Source organism: Thalassophryne amazonica, chromosome 2, assembly GCF_902500255.1.
Source record: "Thalassophryne amazonica chromosome 2, fThaAma1.1, whole genome shotgun sequence".
NCBI classification, from domain to species: domain Eukaryota; kingdom Metazoa; phylum Chordata; class Actinopteri; order Batrachoidiformes; family Batrachoididae; genus Thalassophryne; species Thalassophryne amazonica.
In genome coordinates, this window is record NC_047104.1 from 47,433,713 (window position 1) to 47,455,363 (window position 21,651).

Consider the following 21,651-nt stretch of genomic DNA (forward strand, 5'->3'; position numbering starts at 1 on the left):
AGTCACTCCTTTGATATCTGGCTGTGTGCTTAGGGTCATTGTCCTGCTGAAAGATGAACCGTCACCCAGTCTGAAGTCAAGAGCGCTCTGGAGCAGGTTTTCATCCAGGATGTCTCTGTACATTGCTGCATTAATCTTTTCCTCAATCCTGCTAGTCTCCCAGTCTCTTCTGCTGAAAAACATCCCCACAGTGTGATGCTGTCACCAGCATGCTTCACTGTAGGGATGGTGCCTGGTTTCCTCCAAACATGGCGCCTGGCATTCACACCAAACAGTTCAATCTTTGTCTCATCAGACCAGAGAATTTTGTTCTCATGGTCTGAGAGTCCCTTCAGGTGCCTTTTGGCAAACTCCAGACGGGCTGCTATGCACCTTTTACTAAGGAGTGATTTCTGTTCTGACAGAGTGACCATCACGTTCTTGGTCACCTCCCTGACTACGGATGGGCATTGATAAAATTTTATCTATCGATTTCCACTTATCAAGCCGATTCTTTATCAGTTCCCTTATCAATACCTCCTGTGAATTTTTGTATTAAAAAAAGTAGGCTTTATGGGTTTTCTGTGTCACCAACATTTTTATGAGTCTTAACCTAAATAAATGTGAGATTGGTCACTGGATCCTGGGACAGGATCATCCAGGAGTTGACAAGACCTTATTTAGGACATTGTTTTGGTGGTTTAGGGATGTCCTTAGTATGTAATAAATATTCCAGAGAAAGGCAAGAGCTTCTCTCAGAATTTAGAAAAACAGGCCTGAAAGGAAATTTCTCTTGGAAGTATTTAGACATAGGATCAGCAGGTTAAGTGAATTGGAAACTTTAGAATTGTCTAGGTCTGCTTTGTAAAGAGATCTTGAGCTCAGTTGGACAAACTAGGTTAAAGATTAAATTAAAGTGGGAGGGGGATGTGTTGGCTTTTAATACTTGAAAGACACTAATTGAGAGGATTTATTACTACTATAATGGGACTGATGCAGAAAGTGGCAGCAATGCAACAATCTGGATGCTGGTTGGCATTAACACCACAGACGAAGAAAGGGTGTGTTTGGTTTATGTCACAAGAGCGCGTTTTGAGGTTGGAGAGCACATTTCTGCATTCATGAAATCACAAAAAAATGCATAAAATTACTTAATTTGCTCATATTTTTTTCAAGCCTCGGACTCATTGATTGTGCAGCTAATCTGATTTCCTCAGCGGCGTGTGCGCAAGGGTGCATTTGGTTTAATATCACAGGCCCACGAAACAACAAAAAAATGCATTAAAAATACTTAATTTACGCATATTTGTTGTCAGTCTGGGTAAATCTTCAGACTCATTGTTTGTGCACTAGTCTCGGTTCCTCGGCAGAGCGTGCACAAAACAAAAACAAACATGTTTTTGTATGGCGATGTGATCGGACTTATCTCCGGCCACCAGGTACAGTAGTGTTCAGAATAATAGTAGTGCTATGGACTAAAAAGATTAATCCAGGTTTTGAGTATATTTCTTATTGTTACATGGGAAACAAGGTACCAGTAGATTTAGTAGATTCTCACAAATCCAACAAGACCAAGCATTCATGATATGCACACTCTTAAGGCTATGAAATTGGGCTATTAGTAAAAAAAAAAAGTAGAACTCCGCCACAAGGGGGTGTGCAACTCAGCCACATGGGGTGTGTGCAGCCAGTACATTCTGAGTTGCCGGTCCAAGCCCGGATAAATGAGGAGGGTTGCGTCAGGTAGGGCATCCGGCGTTAAAACAAGCCAACCCAACTATGCAGACTCAGAATCGAATTCCCATACCGGATCGGTCGCGGCCCGGGTTAACAACATCCGCCACCGGTGCTATTGCCCAACAGGGTGCCGGTGGAAATTGGGCTACTGCTGGGCGAAGATGACGAAGAAGAAGGAGGAAGGGAAACGTTGCCACGAAACAGCGGGGAGAGAAGAAGAAAACTAGAAGGGTGGAAATGAGAGTGGGGACTCTGAATGTTGGTATGTATGACTAGTAACGGGAGAGAGCTGGGCTGATATGATGGAGAGGAGAAAGGTAGACATATTGTGTGTGCAAGAGACCAAGTGGAAGGGAAGTAAGAGCAGGAGCATCGGCGGTGGGTACAAGTTGTTGTACCATGGTGAGGACAGGAAGAGAAATGGTGTTGGGGTCATTTTAAAGGAAGAGTTATGTTAAAGTGTGTTGGAGGTTAAGCGAGTGTCTGACAGGGTTGATGAGTGTGAAGTTGGAAATTGAAGGGGTGATAATGAATAGCATCAGTGCATATGCCCCACAGGTAGGTTGTGAGATGAAGGAGAAAGAAGATTTCTGGAGTGTGTTAGATGAGGTGGTGGAGAGTGTGCCAAGCATGAAAGAGTGGTGATAGGGGCAGAATCAATGGGCATGTTGGTTGAAGGGAACAGAGGTGATGAGGAAGTAATGGGTAGATATGGTATCAAGGATAGGAATGGGGAAGGACAGATGGTAGTTGATTTTGCAACAAAAGGATGGAAATGGCTGTGGTGAATACCTACTTTAAGAAAAGGGAGGAGCACAGGGTAACATATAAGAGTGGAGGAAGGTGCACACAGGTGGACTACATTCTTTATAGAGATGCAAGCTAAAAGAAATCACAGACTGTAAGGAGTAGCAGGAGAGAGTGCACTAGACAGCCATAGGATGGTTGTTTGTAGGATGACTTTAGAGGTAAAGAAGAAGAAGAGAGTGAGAGCTCAACAAAGGATCAGATGGTGGAAGGATGAAGGAGGAAGACTTTGTGTGAAATTTAGCGAGCAGGTGAGAGAAGCACTAGTCTGGAGGGGAAGCAATTTTGGACAACTGGAAAAGTACTGCAGATGTGGTGAGGGAGACAGTTGGTGGCAGTACTGGGTATGACATGTGGACAGTGGAAAGAAGACAAGGAGACTTGGTGGTGGAATGAAGAGGTCCAGGAAAGCATAAGGAGAAAGAGGTGGCGAAAAAGTTTTGGGATAGTCGGAGAGATGAAGAAAGTAGACAGGATGTACAGGAGATGCGGCGTTAAGGCGGAGAAGAGAAGTGGCAAAAGCAAAGGAAAAGGCCATATTGCGAGCTGTACAAGAAGTTGAATAGTAAGGAATTAGAAATGACTTGTACCGATTGGCCAGACAAAGGGACAGAGCTGGAAAGGATGTGCAGCAGGTTAGGGTGGTAAAGATGCACATGGTAATGTGCTGACAAGTGAGGTGTGTGTGCTGAGAAGGTGGAGGGAAATTTTGAAGAGTTGATGAATAAAGAAAATGAGCGAGAGAAAAGGCTGGATGATGTGAGAGTAAGTCAGGAAGTAAAAGAGATTAGCAAGGAAGAAGTGAGGGCTGCTATGAAGAGGTGAAGAGTGGAAAGGCAGTTGGTCCAGATGACATTCCAATGGAGGCATGGAAATGTCTAGGAGAGATGGCAGTAGAGTTTCTAACCAGATTGTTTAATAAATTGGAAAGTGAGAGGATGCCTGAGGAGTGGAGACGAAGTGTGCTGGTTCCTATTTTCAAGAACAAGGGTGATGTGCAGAGCTGCAGTAACTACAGAGGCATAAAGCTGATCAGCCACAGCATGAAGTTATGGAAAGAGTAGTAGAAGCTAGGCTTAGAAAACAGTGAAGATCTGTGAGCAGCAATATGGTTTCATGCCGAGAAAGACTACAGATGCAATGTTTGCTCTGAGAATACTGTTGGAAAAGTACAGAGAGGACAGAAAGAGTTACCTTGTGTGTTTGTGGACTTAGAAAAAGCTTATGATAGGGTGCCAAGAGAAGAGTTGTGGCATTGTATGAGGAGTCTGGAGTGGCAGAGAAGTATGTTAGGGTAGTGCAGGACATGTCAGAAGTGTGACAGTGGTGAGATGCGCAGTCGGAATGACAGACATTCAAGGTGGAGGTGAGATTACACCAAGGATCAGCTCTGAGTCCTTTCTTGTTTGCAGTGGTGATGGACAGGTTGACACATGAATCAGACAGGAGTCCCCATGGACTATGATGTTTGCAGATGACATTGTGATCTGTAGTGAGAGTAGAGCAAGTTGAGTCTAGTCTGGAGAAGTGGAGATAGCTTTGGAGAGAAGGGGAATGAAAGTCAGTAGAAGCAAGACTGAGTACATGTTGTGAATGAGGGGAGCCCAGTGGAATAGTGCAGTTACAGGAGGGAAATGGTGAAAGTAGATGAGTTTAATATTTGGGGTCAACTGTTCAAAGTAATGGAGAGTGTGGTAGAGAGTGAAGAAGAGAGTGCAGGCAGGGTGGAGTGGGTGGAGAAAGGTGGCAGGATGATTTGTGACCGAAGAATATCAGCAAGAGTGAAGGGGAAAGTTTACAAAACAGTAGTGAGACCAGCTATGTTGTATGGTTTAGAGACAGTGACACTAACAAAAAGACAAGCAGAGCTAGAGGTGGCAGAGCTGAAGATGTTGAGATTCTCTTTGGGAGTGACAAGAATGGACAAGATTAGGAATGAACATATCAGAGGGACAGCTCAGGTGGACGGTTTGGAGACAAAGTCAGAGAGGCGAGATTGAGATGGTTTGGACATGTGCAGAGGAGGGACCCAGGGTATATAGGGGAGGGATGCTGAGGATGGAGCCAGGCAGGAGGAGAGAGGGAGACCAAAGAGGAGGTTCATGGATGTGCTGGAGAGGACATGCAGGTGGTTGGTGTGACAGAGGAAGATACAGAGGACAGGGTGAGATGGAAACGATTGATCTGCTGTGGCGACCCCTAACGGGAACAGCCGAAAGACAAAGAAGAAGTAAAAAAAAAAAAGTAGAAAAGGGGGTGTTCACAGTAATAGTAGCATCTGCTGTTGACGCTACAAACTCAAAACTATTATGTTCAAACTGCTTTTTTTTAGCAATCCTATGAATCACTAAACTAGTATTTAGTTGTATAACCACAGTTTTTCATGATTTCTTCACATCTGCGAGGCATGGAGTCAACCAACTTGTGGCACCTTTCAGCTGTCATTCCACTCCAAGATTCTTTAAACACATTCCACAAGTCATTCACATTTCTTGGTTTTTGCTTCAGAAAACAGCTTTTTTTGATGTCACCCCACAAGTCTCAATTGGATTTAGGTCCGGAGGATTGGGCAGGCCACTCCAAAACATTAATTTTGTTGGTTTGGAACTAAGATTTTGCTCGTTTACTAGTGTGCTTGGGGTCATTGTCTTGTTGAAACACCCATTTCAAGGGCATGTCCTCTTCAGCATAAGGCAGCATGACTTCTTCAAGTATTTTGACATATCCAAACTGATCCATGATACCTGGTATGCGATATATGGGCCCAACACCATAGTAGGAGAAACATGCCATATCATGATGCTTGCACCACCATGCTTCACTGTCTTCACTGTGAACTGTGGCTTGAATTCAGAGGTTTGCAATGTTCAACAGGTGCTGGCTTCATCCTAAATAGGGGACACCTGATTCACACCTGTTTTTTTTAGTCTTTTTAGTCACATAGCACTACTATTATTCTGAACACTACTGTATTTCCGGCCACCAGGTAGCTTCAGTGTGATGTGAATTAGAGAATATCTGATAAGGGAATCGTTGAGCAAAAGGCTATTGATGTCAGTCGATCAAATCATTCTTATCGATTCTTAACAGGAACCGGTTTTCAATACCTATCCTTGACTAAGGTCCTCTTCCACCAGTGTAGACCATCAGTGTTCGTCAGTGTAGACTGGCGGCCAGCTCTAGGAAGAGTCTGAAGAGATCTGAGCTTCTTCCATCTATGGATGATTGAGGCCACTGTGCTCATTGGGACTTTCAAAGCAGCAGCAATGTTTTTGTACCCTTCCCCAGATTTATGCCTCGAGATAATCCTGTCTCAAAGGTCTACAGACAATTCCTTTGACTTTATGCTTGGTTTGTGCTCTGGCATGCATTGTAAACTGTGGGACCTTATAGGTAGACAGGCATGTGCTGTCCAGAATCATGTCCAATCAACTGAATTACCATAGGGGGACTCCAATTAAGCTGTAGAAACATCTCAAGCATGACACTGGAAACAGGATGAGCTCAATTCTGAGCTTCATCACAAAGGCTGTGAATACTTAGGCACACAGAATTTCTTAGTTTTTTTATTTTTAATAAATTTGCAGAAATCTCAAATAACCTTTTTCACATTGTCTTTATGGGGTATTGTGTGTAGAATTTTGAGGGAAAAAAATTGCCATCCATTTTGGAATAAGGCAGTAGCATAACAAAATGTGGAAAAAGTGAAGCACTGTGAATACTTTTTGTATTGCACTGTATTTAGCAAGGAGTATAAGGTGCACATTTTTCTGTATAGTGTTTCCCTGAATGGTGATTTCACTGGTGGACAAGAACTCTGCATAGCTCATGTGCAGACCACCGCTTAAGCTGTTAAGGATTTTTAAATACCAAAAATAAGATAGACTAGCATGTTGCCCATGGAGATCCACGGCCTCTAGATTGGATAATGTTTATAGAATAGGTAGCTGACATTTTTCAAGGGTGGTAATAAATTATGCAAACATTCTATAATGAGTTGGAATGGTGTGTAAGTCAGAATGTTTTTAGAGCCTTAGACCTCAACAGTTTGTCAGAGGGGAGTGGGCCTTCTCTATTGCTGCTCCTAAATTATGGAACAGCTTGCCGTTGTCTGTTAGAAAGGTCCCTTTACTGCCCATTTTAAAGTTTGTTTCACAAGCCATTTTTTCTGCTTGTTTTAAATTGTATTTCTTATTCGTTTATTCCCAGGGAGACTTAGTTTTAAATTGTATTTCTTATTAATTTATTTAAATGTATGTTTTAATTAATGTTTTAGTGTACAGCAGTTTGTGTCAGCAGTGGTTGTGTTAAAGTGCTTTATAAACAAACTTGGTTTGGTATGGTATAGAAAATGAACTCAACCCTTTTATTTCCTGTTAATTACATATTTTTTTAAATGTTAATTTACTGTCTTAATGTATTTATAAATTGTTTAGGTTCTTATCATATACACACTACTACTACTATTATTAGTAGTATTCTTATTTATTTTTTTATTTTTTAATATTATTTTTACTTCTATTTTGTCATTTGATTTTTTTTTAAATGGACCACAATGGAAATAAGTGTTTTCCCTTTCTTGTGTCATCCATGTATTTTTAATGTATTTACAAAGATATTATGTACTTACATTAAACTTACTAAATAAAATCACGCACGCACACTTTTAATATATATAGATGATTTACTGCCCCCTGCTGGAATGGAGTGTGAGTCCAGAATGCAATTATCAGTGTTCATTGTTCAGTCTTGTTATCTAATATCTGTAGTTTCTCCAAAAATATTACTCCTATCAACGTTCCGTTTTGGCTACGTTCATCTTTGACCCAGAATACATAAGCATACCAAACGGCAAATGGCATCTCTCCCCAGTTTGTCCGTGACCGAAGTTATACACATGCAGACCATTTTGTCTTTTCTGCATTCTGCCGCAAGCAGGTGTTTCTGTTTTTACACACCCACAAACAGAGGCAGTGGCAGAAGACATCAAACGCACTACACTTCCCACTCATGTTAACAGCAACATGACACTTAACTGACTAAACCAACTGAACTACAAAAAAACACAATAAATCAATAACACTAACAACACTGTTAAACTAACATGATCCACAATAACAATATTTAAAACCCCAAAACCCAGAACTCCCATGATGCATGGCAGTACAACATCCATTGTTCACTGTTGTTGGCTAATATCGCTAATTTCTCCAAAAACATTATTCCTCTCAACTTTCCATTTTCGCAGCATTCATCCTTGACCCAAAATACATAAGCATAACAAACGCCAAGTATCAGCTCTCCTCAGTTTCTCCGTGATTGAAGTCATACATATGCATGCATGAATGCACACAGAGGCCACTTGTTCCAAAAATAAGATAGCTGGACTAAGAAATGTGTGATGAACAAAATGTTGGATGTTATTTGATGCAGTTTGGACAAAAGAAATCACCAGATGCACATGGATTGCTGGCCCAAAGCAACATGTGGTATGTGGCATAAGGACTGTTACATTCCAAAAGCAAGCTCAATTGGGGGGGAACATGATGGACAACATATTGGGTGTTATTTGAACAAAAGAAATTGTAAGATGCACACAGATGTTGGACAGTGTCCACGGTGTTGGACAAGCCACAAACGTTGTTGGAATGTACTTTTACTATTGCTGTTTATTGTTTTATTCTTGATGTTTGTATTGTGCTTTGATTCCTGGGAAAGCCCTATAAACATGATGGTAATAACAACAACAACAAATGTGTGATATTTCAGTATATACGTCGCACCATGGTGTAAGTCACATGACTTCCCAAACTAGTAGGAAAAATCTACACTGAACAAAAATATAAACGTAACACTTTCTCTCATTTTTCATGACCTGAACTCAAAGATCTAAAACAATTTTTTAAATTTCAATTTATTTTCATTTATATAGCGCCAAATCACAACAGAGTTGCCTCAAGGCGCGTCACACAAGTAAGATCTAACCTTACTAACCCCCAGAGCAACATTGGTAAGGAAAAACTCCTTCTGAGGAAGAAACCTCAAGCAGACCAGACTCAAAGGGGTGACCCTCTGCTTGGGCCATGCTACAGACACAAATTACAGAACAATTCACAAAACAGATATACAGGAAATGCTGTTGGTGCACAGGACAGAAGGGTCACCAGCACAAATACCACACCCATCTCGGATGGCGCTGCACCTTAGAGAGAAAAAAACAGAATCAGGCATCAGAAAGACAAGAAATACAGTATAATTTGCCAGCATTAAACAACAAGGAAAAACAGGAAATACTAAGGTGATCGCCGGCCAGAACATTTTCTGTGTACATAAAACACCTATTTCTCTCAAATATTGTTCACAATCTGTCTAAATCAGTGTTAGTGAGCACTTCTCTTTTGCTGAGATAATCCATCCCACCTCACAGGTGTGGCATATCAAGATGCTGATTATTGCACAGCATGAGTATTGGACAGGTGTGCCCTTACGCTGCTGATCGGACAGGACACTTTGTCGATGTGGGTGACAATCCCTTATACAAATTATAGTATATATGGGTTATTACATGTAAAAGCATACAAAAGCATTGGGCCTTTTGCTTTTGTCTGGTAAGTGTGAATATCCGGTTTATATGATGACTGTTTAGGCAAGTTTACTGTAATAATAATAATAATAATAATAATAATAATAATAATAATAATAATAATAATGTGTAGACTGTAAATTAACAGGATTTAGTTCTTCTAAAAACTATTGAGGTCTAAGGTTCTAAAAAGATTCTGGATTCACACGCCTTTCCAAGTCATTATAGAAAACTCTACAATTATTTATTACCAACCTTGAACAATGCCCTGCCACCTATTTTATGAACATTACCCAATCTAGAGCCCATGAATCCCCACAGGCAACACACTAGCCTGACTTATACTCTTGAAAATACAGCTGTTTTTTTTTTTTTTTGTTTTTTTTTTTAATTCACGCTATTGGTCAGTACAGTGTTGTTGTTTCACCTCAGTATTCTTGTTGAATAAATGCTCATGTTGACATTGAAGTCTCACTGTGGATGTAGACATTCATCATCATAGTATCAAAGCAGTGACTCATTGTGAACTTTCTTCAATTTACGTAGGAGGTGTGTTGTCAAAAGATGTTGCTCATTTGTTCATGTTTATTAACTTTTCCGCCGGTGCTCTGCAAAGATTTGACCCTTATTTTAACTGCTAAATATCTAATATTTTTAAATATTTAAATTGTGACCATTGTTAACATTGAACAGGGGCAATACTGGCCCTAACCCGTATCACCCAGCGCAACCTTGAACTTGTGCAAGGTTTTAGAATGTGTTGGTCATGGCCCACGATGTCCTTGTGAAGTTGTTAGAGACGTGGTCTACAATTAGAATCAAAATGAGCCCAGTGTTGAACTTTTCTGAGGTCTTGTGCTTGTGTGCCAGTTTCACATTGATACAGTCTTTGTCAAGATATTGCATACACAACGTTTCAGAGACTCTCCCCCTTGGTGGCCACAGTTTAAAATAAGAATGCACCTCAAGTTGAACTTGGATGAGGTCTTAGTGGAGGTTGCCTTGTGTTCATAGTTTCACCTTTAACTAAGATATCGCCTCCACCTCAAAACACACACACACAAACACACACACTTGTCCTGCTCTGCCATGGCTGAAACAGGTAAAAAGGTATAATTTGTGTTGTTGACAATCTCCTGTATTTAATTCGTTTTTATAGTCATTTTATTGTTGGAGTTGTCATCAATAACTTTGTGCTCTTTGGCTCTAGACCTTCAAAGGAATCAAGGTTTTGTTGTTGTTGTTTTTTGTATGAGGCCTCAAAAGAGTTTTGATTTATTTATTCAGTTAAAAAACAAACAAAAAAACTTGTTATTTTTGTTGGAATAAGAATGTTTGAACTACAACCCCTGGCAAAAATTATGGAATCACCGGCCTCGGAGGATGTTCATTCAGTTGTTTAATTTTGTAGAAAAAAAACAGATCACAGACATGACACAAAACTAAAGTCATTTCAAATGGCAACTTTCTGGCTTTAAGAAACACTATAAGAAATTAGGAAAAAAAATTGTGGCAGTCAGTAACGGTTACTTTTTAGACCAAGCAGAGGGAAAAAAATATGGAATCACTCAATTCTGAGGAATAAATTATGGAATCACCCTGTAAATTTTCATCCCCAAAACTAACACCTGCATCAAATCAGATCTGCTCGTTAGTCTACATCTAAAAAGGAGTGATCACACCTTGGAGAGCTGTTGCACCAAGTGGACTGACATGAATCGTGGCTCCAACACGAGAGATGTCAATTGAAACAAAGGAGAGGATTATCAAACTCTTAAATAGGGTAAATCATCACGTAATGTTGCAAAAGATGTTGGTTGTTCACAGTCAGCTGTGTCTAAACTCTGAACCAAATACAAACAACATGGGAAGGTTGTTAAAGGCAAACATACTGGTAGACCAAGGAAGACATCAAAGCATCAAGACAGAAACTTAAAGCAGTATGTCTCAAAATTGAAAATGCACAACAAAACAAATGAGGAATGAATGGGAGGAAACTGGAGTCAACATCTATGACCAAACTGTAAGAAACCGCCTAAAGGAAATGGGATTTACATACAGAAAAGCTAAACGAAAGCCATCATTAACACCTAAATAGAAAAAAACAATGTTACAATGGGCTAAGGAAAAGCAATCGTGGACTGTGGATGACTGGATGAAAGTCATATTCAGTGATGAATCTCGAATCTGCATTGGGCAAGGTGATGATGCTGGAACTTTTGTTTGGTGCCGTTCCAATGAGATTTATAAAGATGACTGCCTGAAGAGAACATGTAAATTTCCACAGTCATTGATGATATGGGGCTGCATGTCAGGTAAAGGCACTGTGGAGATGGCTGTCATTACATCATCAATCAATGCACAAGTTTACGTTGATATTTTGGACACTTTTCTTATCCCATCAATTGAAAGGATGTTTGGGGATGATGAAATCATTTTCAAGATGATAATGCATCTTGCCATAGAGCAAAAACTGTGAAAACATTCCTTGCAAAAAGACACATAGGGTCAATGTCATGGCCTGCAAATAGTCCGGATCTTAATCCAATTGAAAATCTTTGGTGGAAGTGAAGAAAATGGTCCATGACAAGGCTCCAACCTGCAAAGCTGATCTGGCAACAGCAATCAGAGAAAGTTGGAGCCAGATTGATGAAGAGTACTGTTTGTCACTCAAGTCCATGTCTCAGAGACTGCAAGCTGTTATAAAAGCCAGAGGTGGTTGCAACAATATACTAGTGATGTGTTGGAGCATTCTTTTGTTTTTCATGATTCCATAATTTTTTCCTCAGAATTGAGTGATTCCATATTTTTTCCCTCTACTTGGTCTAAAAAAGTAACTGTTTACTGACTGCCACAATTTTTTTTTTTTCCTGATTTTTTTATAGTGTTTCTTAAAGCCAGAAAGTTGCCATTTGAAATGACTTTAGTTTTGTGTCATGTCTGTGATCTGTTTTTTTTTTTTTCAACTGAATGAACATCCTCCGAGGCGGTGATTCCATAATTTTTGCCAGGGGTTGTAATGTGATGATTTAAAACTTTTGCAAAGTTCTGTCAAGTGCATCTGAGAAGATCACTGTTCAAATCTACTGGGTAGCTCTAAAATTTTATAAAATGAAGTCATTTGTGTGCTGCACTTTATTATTATTATTATTATTATTATTTATTGTCTATCTCCTACTTGACAGCAACTGGAAAACAGCCTGAATGAGTTTGGGGAGCCGTGGAAACTCAACTCTGGTGATGGGGCTTTTTATGGACCCAAGGTGTGTACTGTACAGGGTGAAACCACAGTGAACACCCCAATTAGATTTTTATATGGTGAAAGTAAATTTAGGACCTCAATGTTTCTTTTTAGTTACAAAAAAAAAAAAAAATCCCAACTGATTAACGTGACATGATGTACTAGTCATATTGCATAATTTCCAAAATTTTCAGCAGACTGTTAAAAACAAAAATTTGGAACCACTTAACGTTCATCCGCTTTTGCATGTTCCCAGTGACCCTTTTTCTTTTGTGCATATTTGTTTGATTTCCTATGAGAACAATATTCAGCTGGCAGTCAACAGATGGCGGCAGTTATTTACTGTGCCCCCCCATCCCTTCAGCAGTGACCACTGCTTGACTTCCAGCATGCACTGTGGCAGCAGCCATTTTGGCTGAAACATGCTCTGCTGTTGCTCTTTTTCTCAGTTTTCAACAGTACTTAGTCCAAAGGATGGTAAGTAATCATTTATGGATAATTGAACTATTTTGCTAAAATTGTAAATGGACTGCTGCATTTATATAGCGCTTCGCATCTGCATCAGATGTCTCAAAGCGCTTTACAAATAATGCATCACATTCACCCGATGTGAGGGTGCTGCCATACAAAGTGCTTACTACACATCGGGAGCAACTAGGGGATTAAGGACCTTGTCCAAGGGCCCTTAATGATTTTCTCGTCAGGCTTGGATTTGAACCGAGGATCCCCTGGTCTCAAGCCCAACGCCGAACCACTGGACCATCACTTCGCCAATACTTATGTAAGGTCTCATGCTAGTTTAATCAAATATTAGGAAAAAAGCAATTAATTTATACATTATTGCCAAATGCCAGTTCTAAGATACCTGTTCAGATTTCTGTCCATTACACCAACAACTGCTTTTGGATCATTTTTATGGCTTTTATGAAGAAAAAAAAAAGATATTAGGGTCAAGGTCAAGGTCAGGTTTATTTATAAAGCACATTTACAAACAGTCAACACTGCCCCAAAGTGCTGTACAATAAAAGGATTTTAAAATTATATCGTTAAATACAAGAACAAAATAAATCAACAAGACAGTAAAAGATGTGGCAGGGTTCAGCTTAGTAAATGCTTTTCTTCTTCTATTAACAATGTGAAAACTACTTATTTTGTAAATAATACACAAGACTACAAGCATAATGTATCTGTTTAAATGTGCAAATTGCCATCTGACTGATATTCAAGCATCTGTTTTGTCAAAAAATATAGTGCTGCTCACATATTTTATGAGAAATTTGGATCATAATTATGAATGTTTATTAGTTAGAAAAGCAGAGTGGTAACAGTTATGCCTGTTTTTTGTTTAATATGCCATCAAAAATGGCTTGGAGGACAAAAGTTCTTAGTAAAATGGTGTATTTTTAAAGAATTTTGACACAATGATACATGCATACACTCAATCCAGTTCATTAAAAAATGGCTTATTTTTTGTTGTAAAACCAAGTTAGTTTCGTTTATAAGAGACAAAGCTTTGATACCACTAATCATTGGATCTATTTTTATTTTTAAAAGTACTAAAAACATTTTAAAAATGTTTTTAACAAAAATGACTTGTTTATATTACTGAATGTGTTTGAAATTGATATTTCATGTATACGAGGGCTGTCCATAAAGTATAGGTCCTTTTTATTTTTTTCAAAAACTATATGGATTTCATTCATATGTTTTTACGTCAGACATGCTTGAACCCTCGTGCGCATGCGTGAGTTTTTCCACGCCTGTCGGTGACGTCATTCGCCTGTGAGCACTCCTTGTGGGAGGAGTCGTCCAGCCCCTCGTCGGAATTCCTTTGTCTGAGAAGTTGCTGAGAGACTGGCGCTTTGTTTGATCAAAATTTTTTCTAAACCTGTGAGGCACATCGAAGTGGACACGGTTCGAAAAATTAAGCTGGTTTTCAGTGAAAATTTTAACGGCTGATGAGAGATTTTGAGGTGATACTGTCACTTTAAGGACTTCCCACGGTGCGAGACGTCGCGCAGCGCTCCCAGGCGCCGTCATCAGCCTGTTTCAAGCTGAAAACCTCCACATTTCAGGCTCTATTGATCCAGGACGTCATGAGAGAACACAGACGTTTCAGAAGAAGTCGGTTTCAGCATTTTATCCGGATATTCCACTGTTAAAGGAGATTTTTTTAATGAAAGACGTGCGGACGGGTCCGCGCGTCGGGACGCAGCCGACGCGGTGCGGCGGCACAGGAAAAACACCTCCGTGTTGATAACCATTTGTAAAATCCAGGCGGCTTTTGATGGCTTTCAGTGGAGTGAGTATATGAGAAATTGTTTAACAGCTGGACATGTTCCAACTTGTCCTTAAGGCTTTCCAACGGAGGTGTTTTTCCTGTGGCGGAGCGTCGCGGCGGCTGCGAGCCGACGCTGCAATCCGCCCGCACGTCTTTCATTAAAAAAATCTCCTTAACAGTGGAATATCGGATAAAATGCTGAAACCGACTTCTTCTGAAACTTCTCTGTTCTCTCACGACGTCCTGGATCAATAGAGCCTGAAATGTGGAGGTTTTCAGCTTGAAAACAGGCTGATGACGGCGCCTGAGAGCGCTGCGCGACGTCTCGCACCGTGGGAAGTCCTTAAAGCGACAGTATCACCTCAAAATCTCTCATCAGCGTTAAAATTTTCACTGAAAACCAGCTTAATTTTTTGAACCATGTCCACTTCGATGTGTCTCACAGGTTTAGAAAAAATTTTGATCAAACAAAGCGCCAGTCTCTCAGCAACTTCTCAGACAAAGGAATTCCGACGAGGGGCCTGGACGACTCCTCCCACAAGGAGTGCTCACAGGCGAATGCCATCACCGACAGGCGTGGAAAAACTCACGCATGCGCACGAGGGTTCAAGCATGTCTGACGTAAAAACATATGAATGAAATCCATATAGTTTTTGAAAAAAATAAAAAGGACCTATACTTTATGGACAGACTTGTATAATTGGCATTTCCAGGTCAATGAAGTAGCTTAGTCACCATGTCTGACTCAGAAGTGCCATTCCTCTTGCACTATTGACTAAGAAAGGCTAATATTTGTTTTGAAAATGTATATATTTCTGAAAATCTACAGAACAACAGCTTTCATTTGACGTATTACACTTGTGTCTACTGTAATTCTCATTTTTTAAGTCCTCAGGGACATATTTTGGTTGCATATGCCATGCTTTCACCCTATAGAGAAATTTGATCTGTTTTTGACAGGAGTACTAGTAATGTCCTGTAAATGTTTCATTGTTGTTTCAGATGATATTAAGATCAAGGATGCAATTGGACGTTACCACCAGTGTGCAACCATTCAGCTGGACTTCCAGCTGCCGCTCCGCTTCAATATGACCTTTGTGTCGTGAGTCGCCTAATCAGACACACTTTTTAGGCTTCAGATTTCTTCCTCAGAGGGAGTTTTTTCTTACCACTGTCGCCTGTGTGCTTGCTCTGGGGGTTGGTAAAGTTAGACCTTGCTTGTGTGAAGCGCCTTGAGGCAACTTTGTTGTGATTTGGCGCTATATGAAATTTAATTAATTAATTAATTATGGTTCATTCCACCAGGGGTTGTGGTCTGATGGTCTACAACATGCCGTAGGTGGATTTGGGGGCTGTCCAGCGCATTTTGCTAGCTAGATGGAGTGTAAACTGTGTGCAATGTTGGGCATGGGGTGCAAAAGGGGTGTGTTTTGGGCATAATATGAATTCAGGCAATCAGAGTGTTACCTGTCATTCCCTTTAAACTGAAGTGCACCAGGTATACAGCACTCTGCTTATTGAGAAACCGGACACAAGTGAAAGGATTTTCTGGCAAGTTAACAGGTTTCCTAATCCTGTTAGTCTGTGAGTGGGCAGTAGCCGCCAAAGTTCCCTGGGGTGAAGCAGTAAGTTTTCTATATCTCCATATGATTACTTTTATTTTGTTTAGTTGTGCTGTGTGTGCAAGAGAGAAAGGGAATGTAATAGTGGGTGGTGGCGAATGTCATTGCTTCAAAGAGAGAAAGAGCCCCTGTTACACACGTACACAGAACATCTGTTCATTCAGGTAAGACAGTAACGGATAACAGTAAATATGACAATATTGAATATGCAGCCATGTTTGCACAACTGGTGTTGAAGCATAATAAAACACAAGTGAATGAACAGCTAAAGTCAGAGCAAAGACGAAGGGTAATTTAAATTCACAGAATCATTTCACATTTCCTTACTCTGTCCCTTCTACAGGAAGGATGGTGATGACAAAGCAAGACCGGTAATCATTCATCGTGCCATCTTGGGCTCAGTGGAGAGGATGATCGCCATTCTTACTGAGAACTATGCAGGGAAATGGTGAAGTACTTTCTTTTAGAGCTTACTTAAGAAACACATCTTTTAAATAAAGGTTAAATTGTTATTTATTAAAAACAAATAATGCACATTGGTACTAGTATCATGATCATTAACATGATGATGTTTAGTGATTTTTTTTTTATAATTAATCACAAATGTATTTAATCATAGATTTATTTAATGGTAAACTAGAAAGGAGCTCGGAACACATTTCTCTGCCACCAAAAGCCATATTTTGCAGACTATGTTCCGTGGGTTTTGTTGTTGTTGTTTTTTAAACTTGTTTTGCTAGTCCTACAACATATTTGAAAGAGACTTATATGTCAAAAAATAGTGCATTATCATCTACGGTGACAAGATGGCACAATCTACACATGACAAGTTGCTTCTGCATATTGATTTGAATGAGGTACTGGGATACACACTTTGGAGTAGAAGGTAGCAGTAATGCACCATTCAGCTGAATGCCGACAGACATACAACAAAAATAAGAAAATCTGAATGAGCAGAACGTCCTAAGTCTTATAAAAAGAATGTAATTACTAAATCATGCTCTCAAACTGAAAGACCATGTTCTTAAATAAACAGCAATTCATGTTTGTAATACTCAACACTCCACTTGTTTGCAGTTTGTGGGACAGCCAGAACTGCAACAACAGGGATGACCAGGCTAAATAAGGTTGACTAATGTTTTAAAATTGTATGATGAATTAAAAAGTTTATTCACATTTAGTGAGGTAATCATGCTCACATTTAACTCCTTGGCATTTTTGTCTGTTCAGTTGTGACAAAAGGCAGTTTACTTTCAAGATGTTTATTTGCTCCTGCAGTAACATAACTTAGCCTATTAGGTTCTCCTTACTAATGCAATGCTTGTGTTACAAATAAATTAATCTTGCTTCTTGTTGCATGAAGCAGGAGCATCACATTTCAAACAATACATGACTACTAGACCGACGTAACTTGGATATACATTTTTCCACCCTCCCCTTCTCATGACACACTTTTGAACAGATGTGACGAATACTCTGGTGCAACATACAGTCTGAAAAGTACAGTAGTAATGGCATTGCCATTTTTGAACTCATTCAAGGAACAAAAGAGGGCAGTCAGCTTCTGACAAAACTTAGTTGAAGTCCATCCACTGCTTTTAGCATTATCTTGTACACAGATAGACAAATGGAGTACAGTAAAACTTGCCTAAACCGTCATTGTATAAACTGGATATTCGCACTCATCAAATAAAAGCAAAAGTCCCAATTCTTTTGTATAGTTTTCTTTGTAATGTTGTCCATTCAGCTGCTCGCGTTTTGTCTGGGGTTGCCACAGCGGATACAGCCAGATACGCATTGGTATTTGGCACAAGTTTTACGCTGGATGCCCTTCTGACACAACTTCAGTTTTACCTGGAGAAACACACACAGCCACTGGTGTTCCGAAGAGGTCTCCCATCGGATTTTATATAACGGATTTTTGCTCACATCGGACAAAACGTCTTGTCCCATCACGATGCATTTTCATTAAACACCCCTCATGTATACCGGACAGAGCAGTCTGAATGTGCCCAGTAACAGAGGTATGAAATGAAGTTCAGCACTGACACTCGCCGATTTGAGGAAATTGGGTACCGTATTTCTGTGATTAAAAGCCGGGCGTTTATTTGTTTCAAACCATACTCAGACATGGACCTAAACGAGGCAGGGCGTAATTCAAGGCCGGTGATTATTAACAAAATGCTGCTTGCCTGCACTGTAATATGGTGTTCATTTTCACACATATCCCTGGGTGTGACGAACCAAAGAGCTTTAGATCACAGTAATAGTTCATTGCAATAAGACGCGGCAGAGAACTTTAAAGGGTCACGTGCATGTCGACAGCCTTGCATGGCCACAGAGTTGGATAAGCATAAATTAAGCTTTAGGATTTTAAGGTACCACTCAGCAGCGGACATAGAAAAAAGAGTGACTCGACCAAATGTAACATTTTTTTTAATGCACATAATGTCCAGAGCTTATTGAAGGCAGGCATTTATTTTTTCAGATGAAGTTTTGACCCGGTCATTAAATGAAGCAGGTCGCGATTCAGGATTCCCTGTAGATCATTCGGTGCCTCCTGACTGTAACTAATCCGTTACATACATATAACGGATTTTGTCCATTTTATACATACGGATTTCGATTATAAGGGACAAAATTTGCTAGTGCACCTGAATCCATTATATGAGAGTTTTACTGTAATTGCATAGCCTCTGTGCCCTTTTGTCAGTTGGTGGAGGTAAAAACACTGTAATGGGAACAACCATCTACCACAGTGTGCCCTTTTTCTTTTCTATATAATTCAGCCCGCAAACCAATTTTAAGCAGGTAAGGTTTTTCTATTTTAAGGAAGGAACAGGCGAGGGTATTAATGCCTTTCCCTCAGTAAATATTATAACATCATTATCTGTGTTGTCTGTTTTTCCACTAGGCCTCTGTGGCTTTCTCCACGTCAGGTGATGTTGGTGCCTGTTAACCCTGCTTGTGAGGAATATGCTAAGAACGTAGGTCTTTTGTGTGCAAATAGAATAAATGTTGTCTGTAACTGTCAATGTGAATCAGTTGGACACTCTTAAATTGTGTACTTGTGAAAATTGTGAATTTGTCCTACCTGTTAGGTTTGTAAGCAATTTGAAGAAGCTGGTTTTATGGCAGATGCTGACCTGGACTCCAGCTGTCTTCTCAACAAGAAAATACGCAATGCTCAACTGGCTCAGTACAACTTTATTCTTGGTAAGGAATCTTAATGCACTATCACCAGTAACCTCTAATCTCCACCAGTAATCCCGGGAGTGACATTTCTGTCTTTAAAATTGGGAGACACATGCAAAGAGCTTATTGAGTCTTGAAGGTGCGAGACAGAGAGGTGTTTGGGATGCCAATATCTTTGCAGTGGATCAAAGTCGAAGTCTTTAAGGTTCTGGTACTTCTTATCTTACTGTATGGTTTTGAGACTTCGATGCTACTTAGTGATCTATTCAATTTTCAATTCATTTCAGTTTATTTCATTTATATAGTGCCAGATCTCACAGTTGCCTCAAGGCGCTTCACACAAGTAAGGTTTAACCTTAATAAACTGCAAGAGCAAGCACACAGGCGAACGTGGTAAGGAAAAACTCCCTCTGAGGAAGAAACCTCAAGCAGACCAGATCAAAAGGGTGACCCTTTGCTTGGGCCATGCTACTGACACAATTGAGAATACAAATATACAGGAAATTTTGGGATTCCATGCTGGTGCACAGGACGGAAGGCCTGCAAAAGAAGACACCCACTTCCATCTCAGGATGGAGCCGCACCTCAAACAGAGAGAAAAAACAGAATCAGGTGGCAGAAAGACAACAAAAACAGTATAATTTGTCAGCATTAAGCAACAAGAAAAACAAAAGCAATACTAAGGTGATTGCCAGCTACTAGCCTTAAGCTTCACTAAGAGACCCAGACTTTAGATAAAGTTGAGGCTGCGGGCCGCTCTCTTTACTAAGAAAATGAATTTTACAGGGTAGAAAGCATAGTACCATACTATGCCAGTATGCTAACCATATGAAAGGGAAATTAAGTGCGTCTTAAGTCTGGACTTGAAAGTCTCCACAGAATCTGACTGTTTCATTGGTGCAGGGACATCATTCCACAGAACAGGGGCACGATAAGAGAAAGCTCTGTGACCTGCAGACTTTTTATTCACCCTAGGGACACAAAGTAGTCCTGCACCCTTAGAACGCAGAGCCTGGGCCAGTACGTAGGGTTTAATTCGGTCAGCTCAGTAGGGAAGTGCCAGTCCATGAACAATTTTATAAGTTAATAGCAGAACCTTAAAATCTGATCTCACAGGGACAGGAAGCCAGTGAAGAGATGCCAAAATGGTTGTAATGTGGTCAAACTTTCTGCTTCCTGTCAAAAGTCTGGCAGCAGCATTTTGAACCAGTTGAAGACCCCTAATGCTGGACTGCGGTAAACCAGAAAATAGAACATTGCAGTAGTCCAATCTAGAAGAAACAAATGCATGAATCAGGGTCCCGGCATCAGCCATAGACAGGATGGGACAAATCTTTGCTGTATATCACAGTTGGAAGAAAGCAGTCCTTGTAATATCTATAATGTGGAGGTCAAAGGACAACATAGGATCAAAAATTACCCAAAGGTTCCTCAGTTTGTCAGTGTGATGTATGACACATGAGCCTAGGCTAAGCGTTAGCTTGTCAAATTGATGCTGATGTCTCACTGGACCAAGAACCATCATTTCAGTCTTGTCAGAGTTTAAAAGTCGTAAATTGGTAGACATCTAGCTTTTCACTGATGCAAGGCAATCTTCTAAGGATTTTATGTGGATGAGATTACCAGCAGTTATCAGCATGTATGTATCATCAGCATAGCAATGAAAGGTAATCCCAAAACGCCACAATATGTGCCCAAGGGGTGCTATATAAAGGGAGAAAAGCAGGGGGCCAAAGATGGACTCCTGTGGAACCCCAAATTTCATGTCACTAAGGTTATAGGTAGTGTTATTGTACAAAACACAGTGAGAACTGGTCAGGTATGAAGTCAACAATGCAAGGGCACTCCCAATAATCCTAAAATGATTGTCCAGCCTATTGAGTAGAATATGGTGATTCACGGTATCAAATGCAGTGCTACGGTGACTGCTTGATGTCTTTTGTACTAGGTCTCTTTGGCAAATCCTTGGGTTACTTATGGAAACACAGATGAGGAATATCACATTCATTGTGAGGTACCATCAGCTAGGACATTTTGGTCATGTGCATTTCTCTGGGCACAATCTGGCAATTTTGAGGACCCCAGCAACTATAAAAGGCCAAGAAGATGCCCATAGTTCACCTGGCTACTGCAGATGGATATATACTTTAGAGAGCATGAATGGAATGGTTGTCTGCTTGGGTGGTTGCTGTCCAGGTCCTATGGT

At 40.2% G+C, this 21,651-nt stretch overlaps 1 protein-coding gene across 1 annotated transcript in view; it reads left to right on the plus strand.

The window, feature by feature from the left end:
- Window positions 1-21,651, plus strand: part of tars3 (threonyl-tRNA synthetase 3) — a 69,704-nt gene that overhangs the window by 43,534 nt on the left and 4,519 nt on the right. The window contains 5 exon segments of the mRNA XM_034185749.1: window positions 12,292-12,373; window positions 15,631-15,730; window positions 16,594-16,698; window positions 19,165-19,237; window positions 19,352-19,466. Of these exon segments, the coding sequence (XP_034041640.1) occupies window positions 12,292-12,373; window positions 15,631-15,730; window positions 16,594-16,698; window positions 19,165-19,237; window positions 19,352-19,466 (475 nt within the window).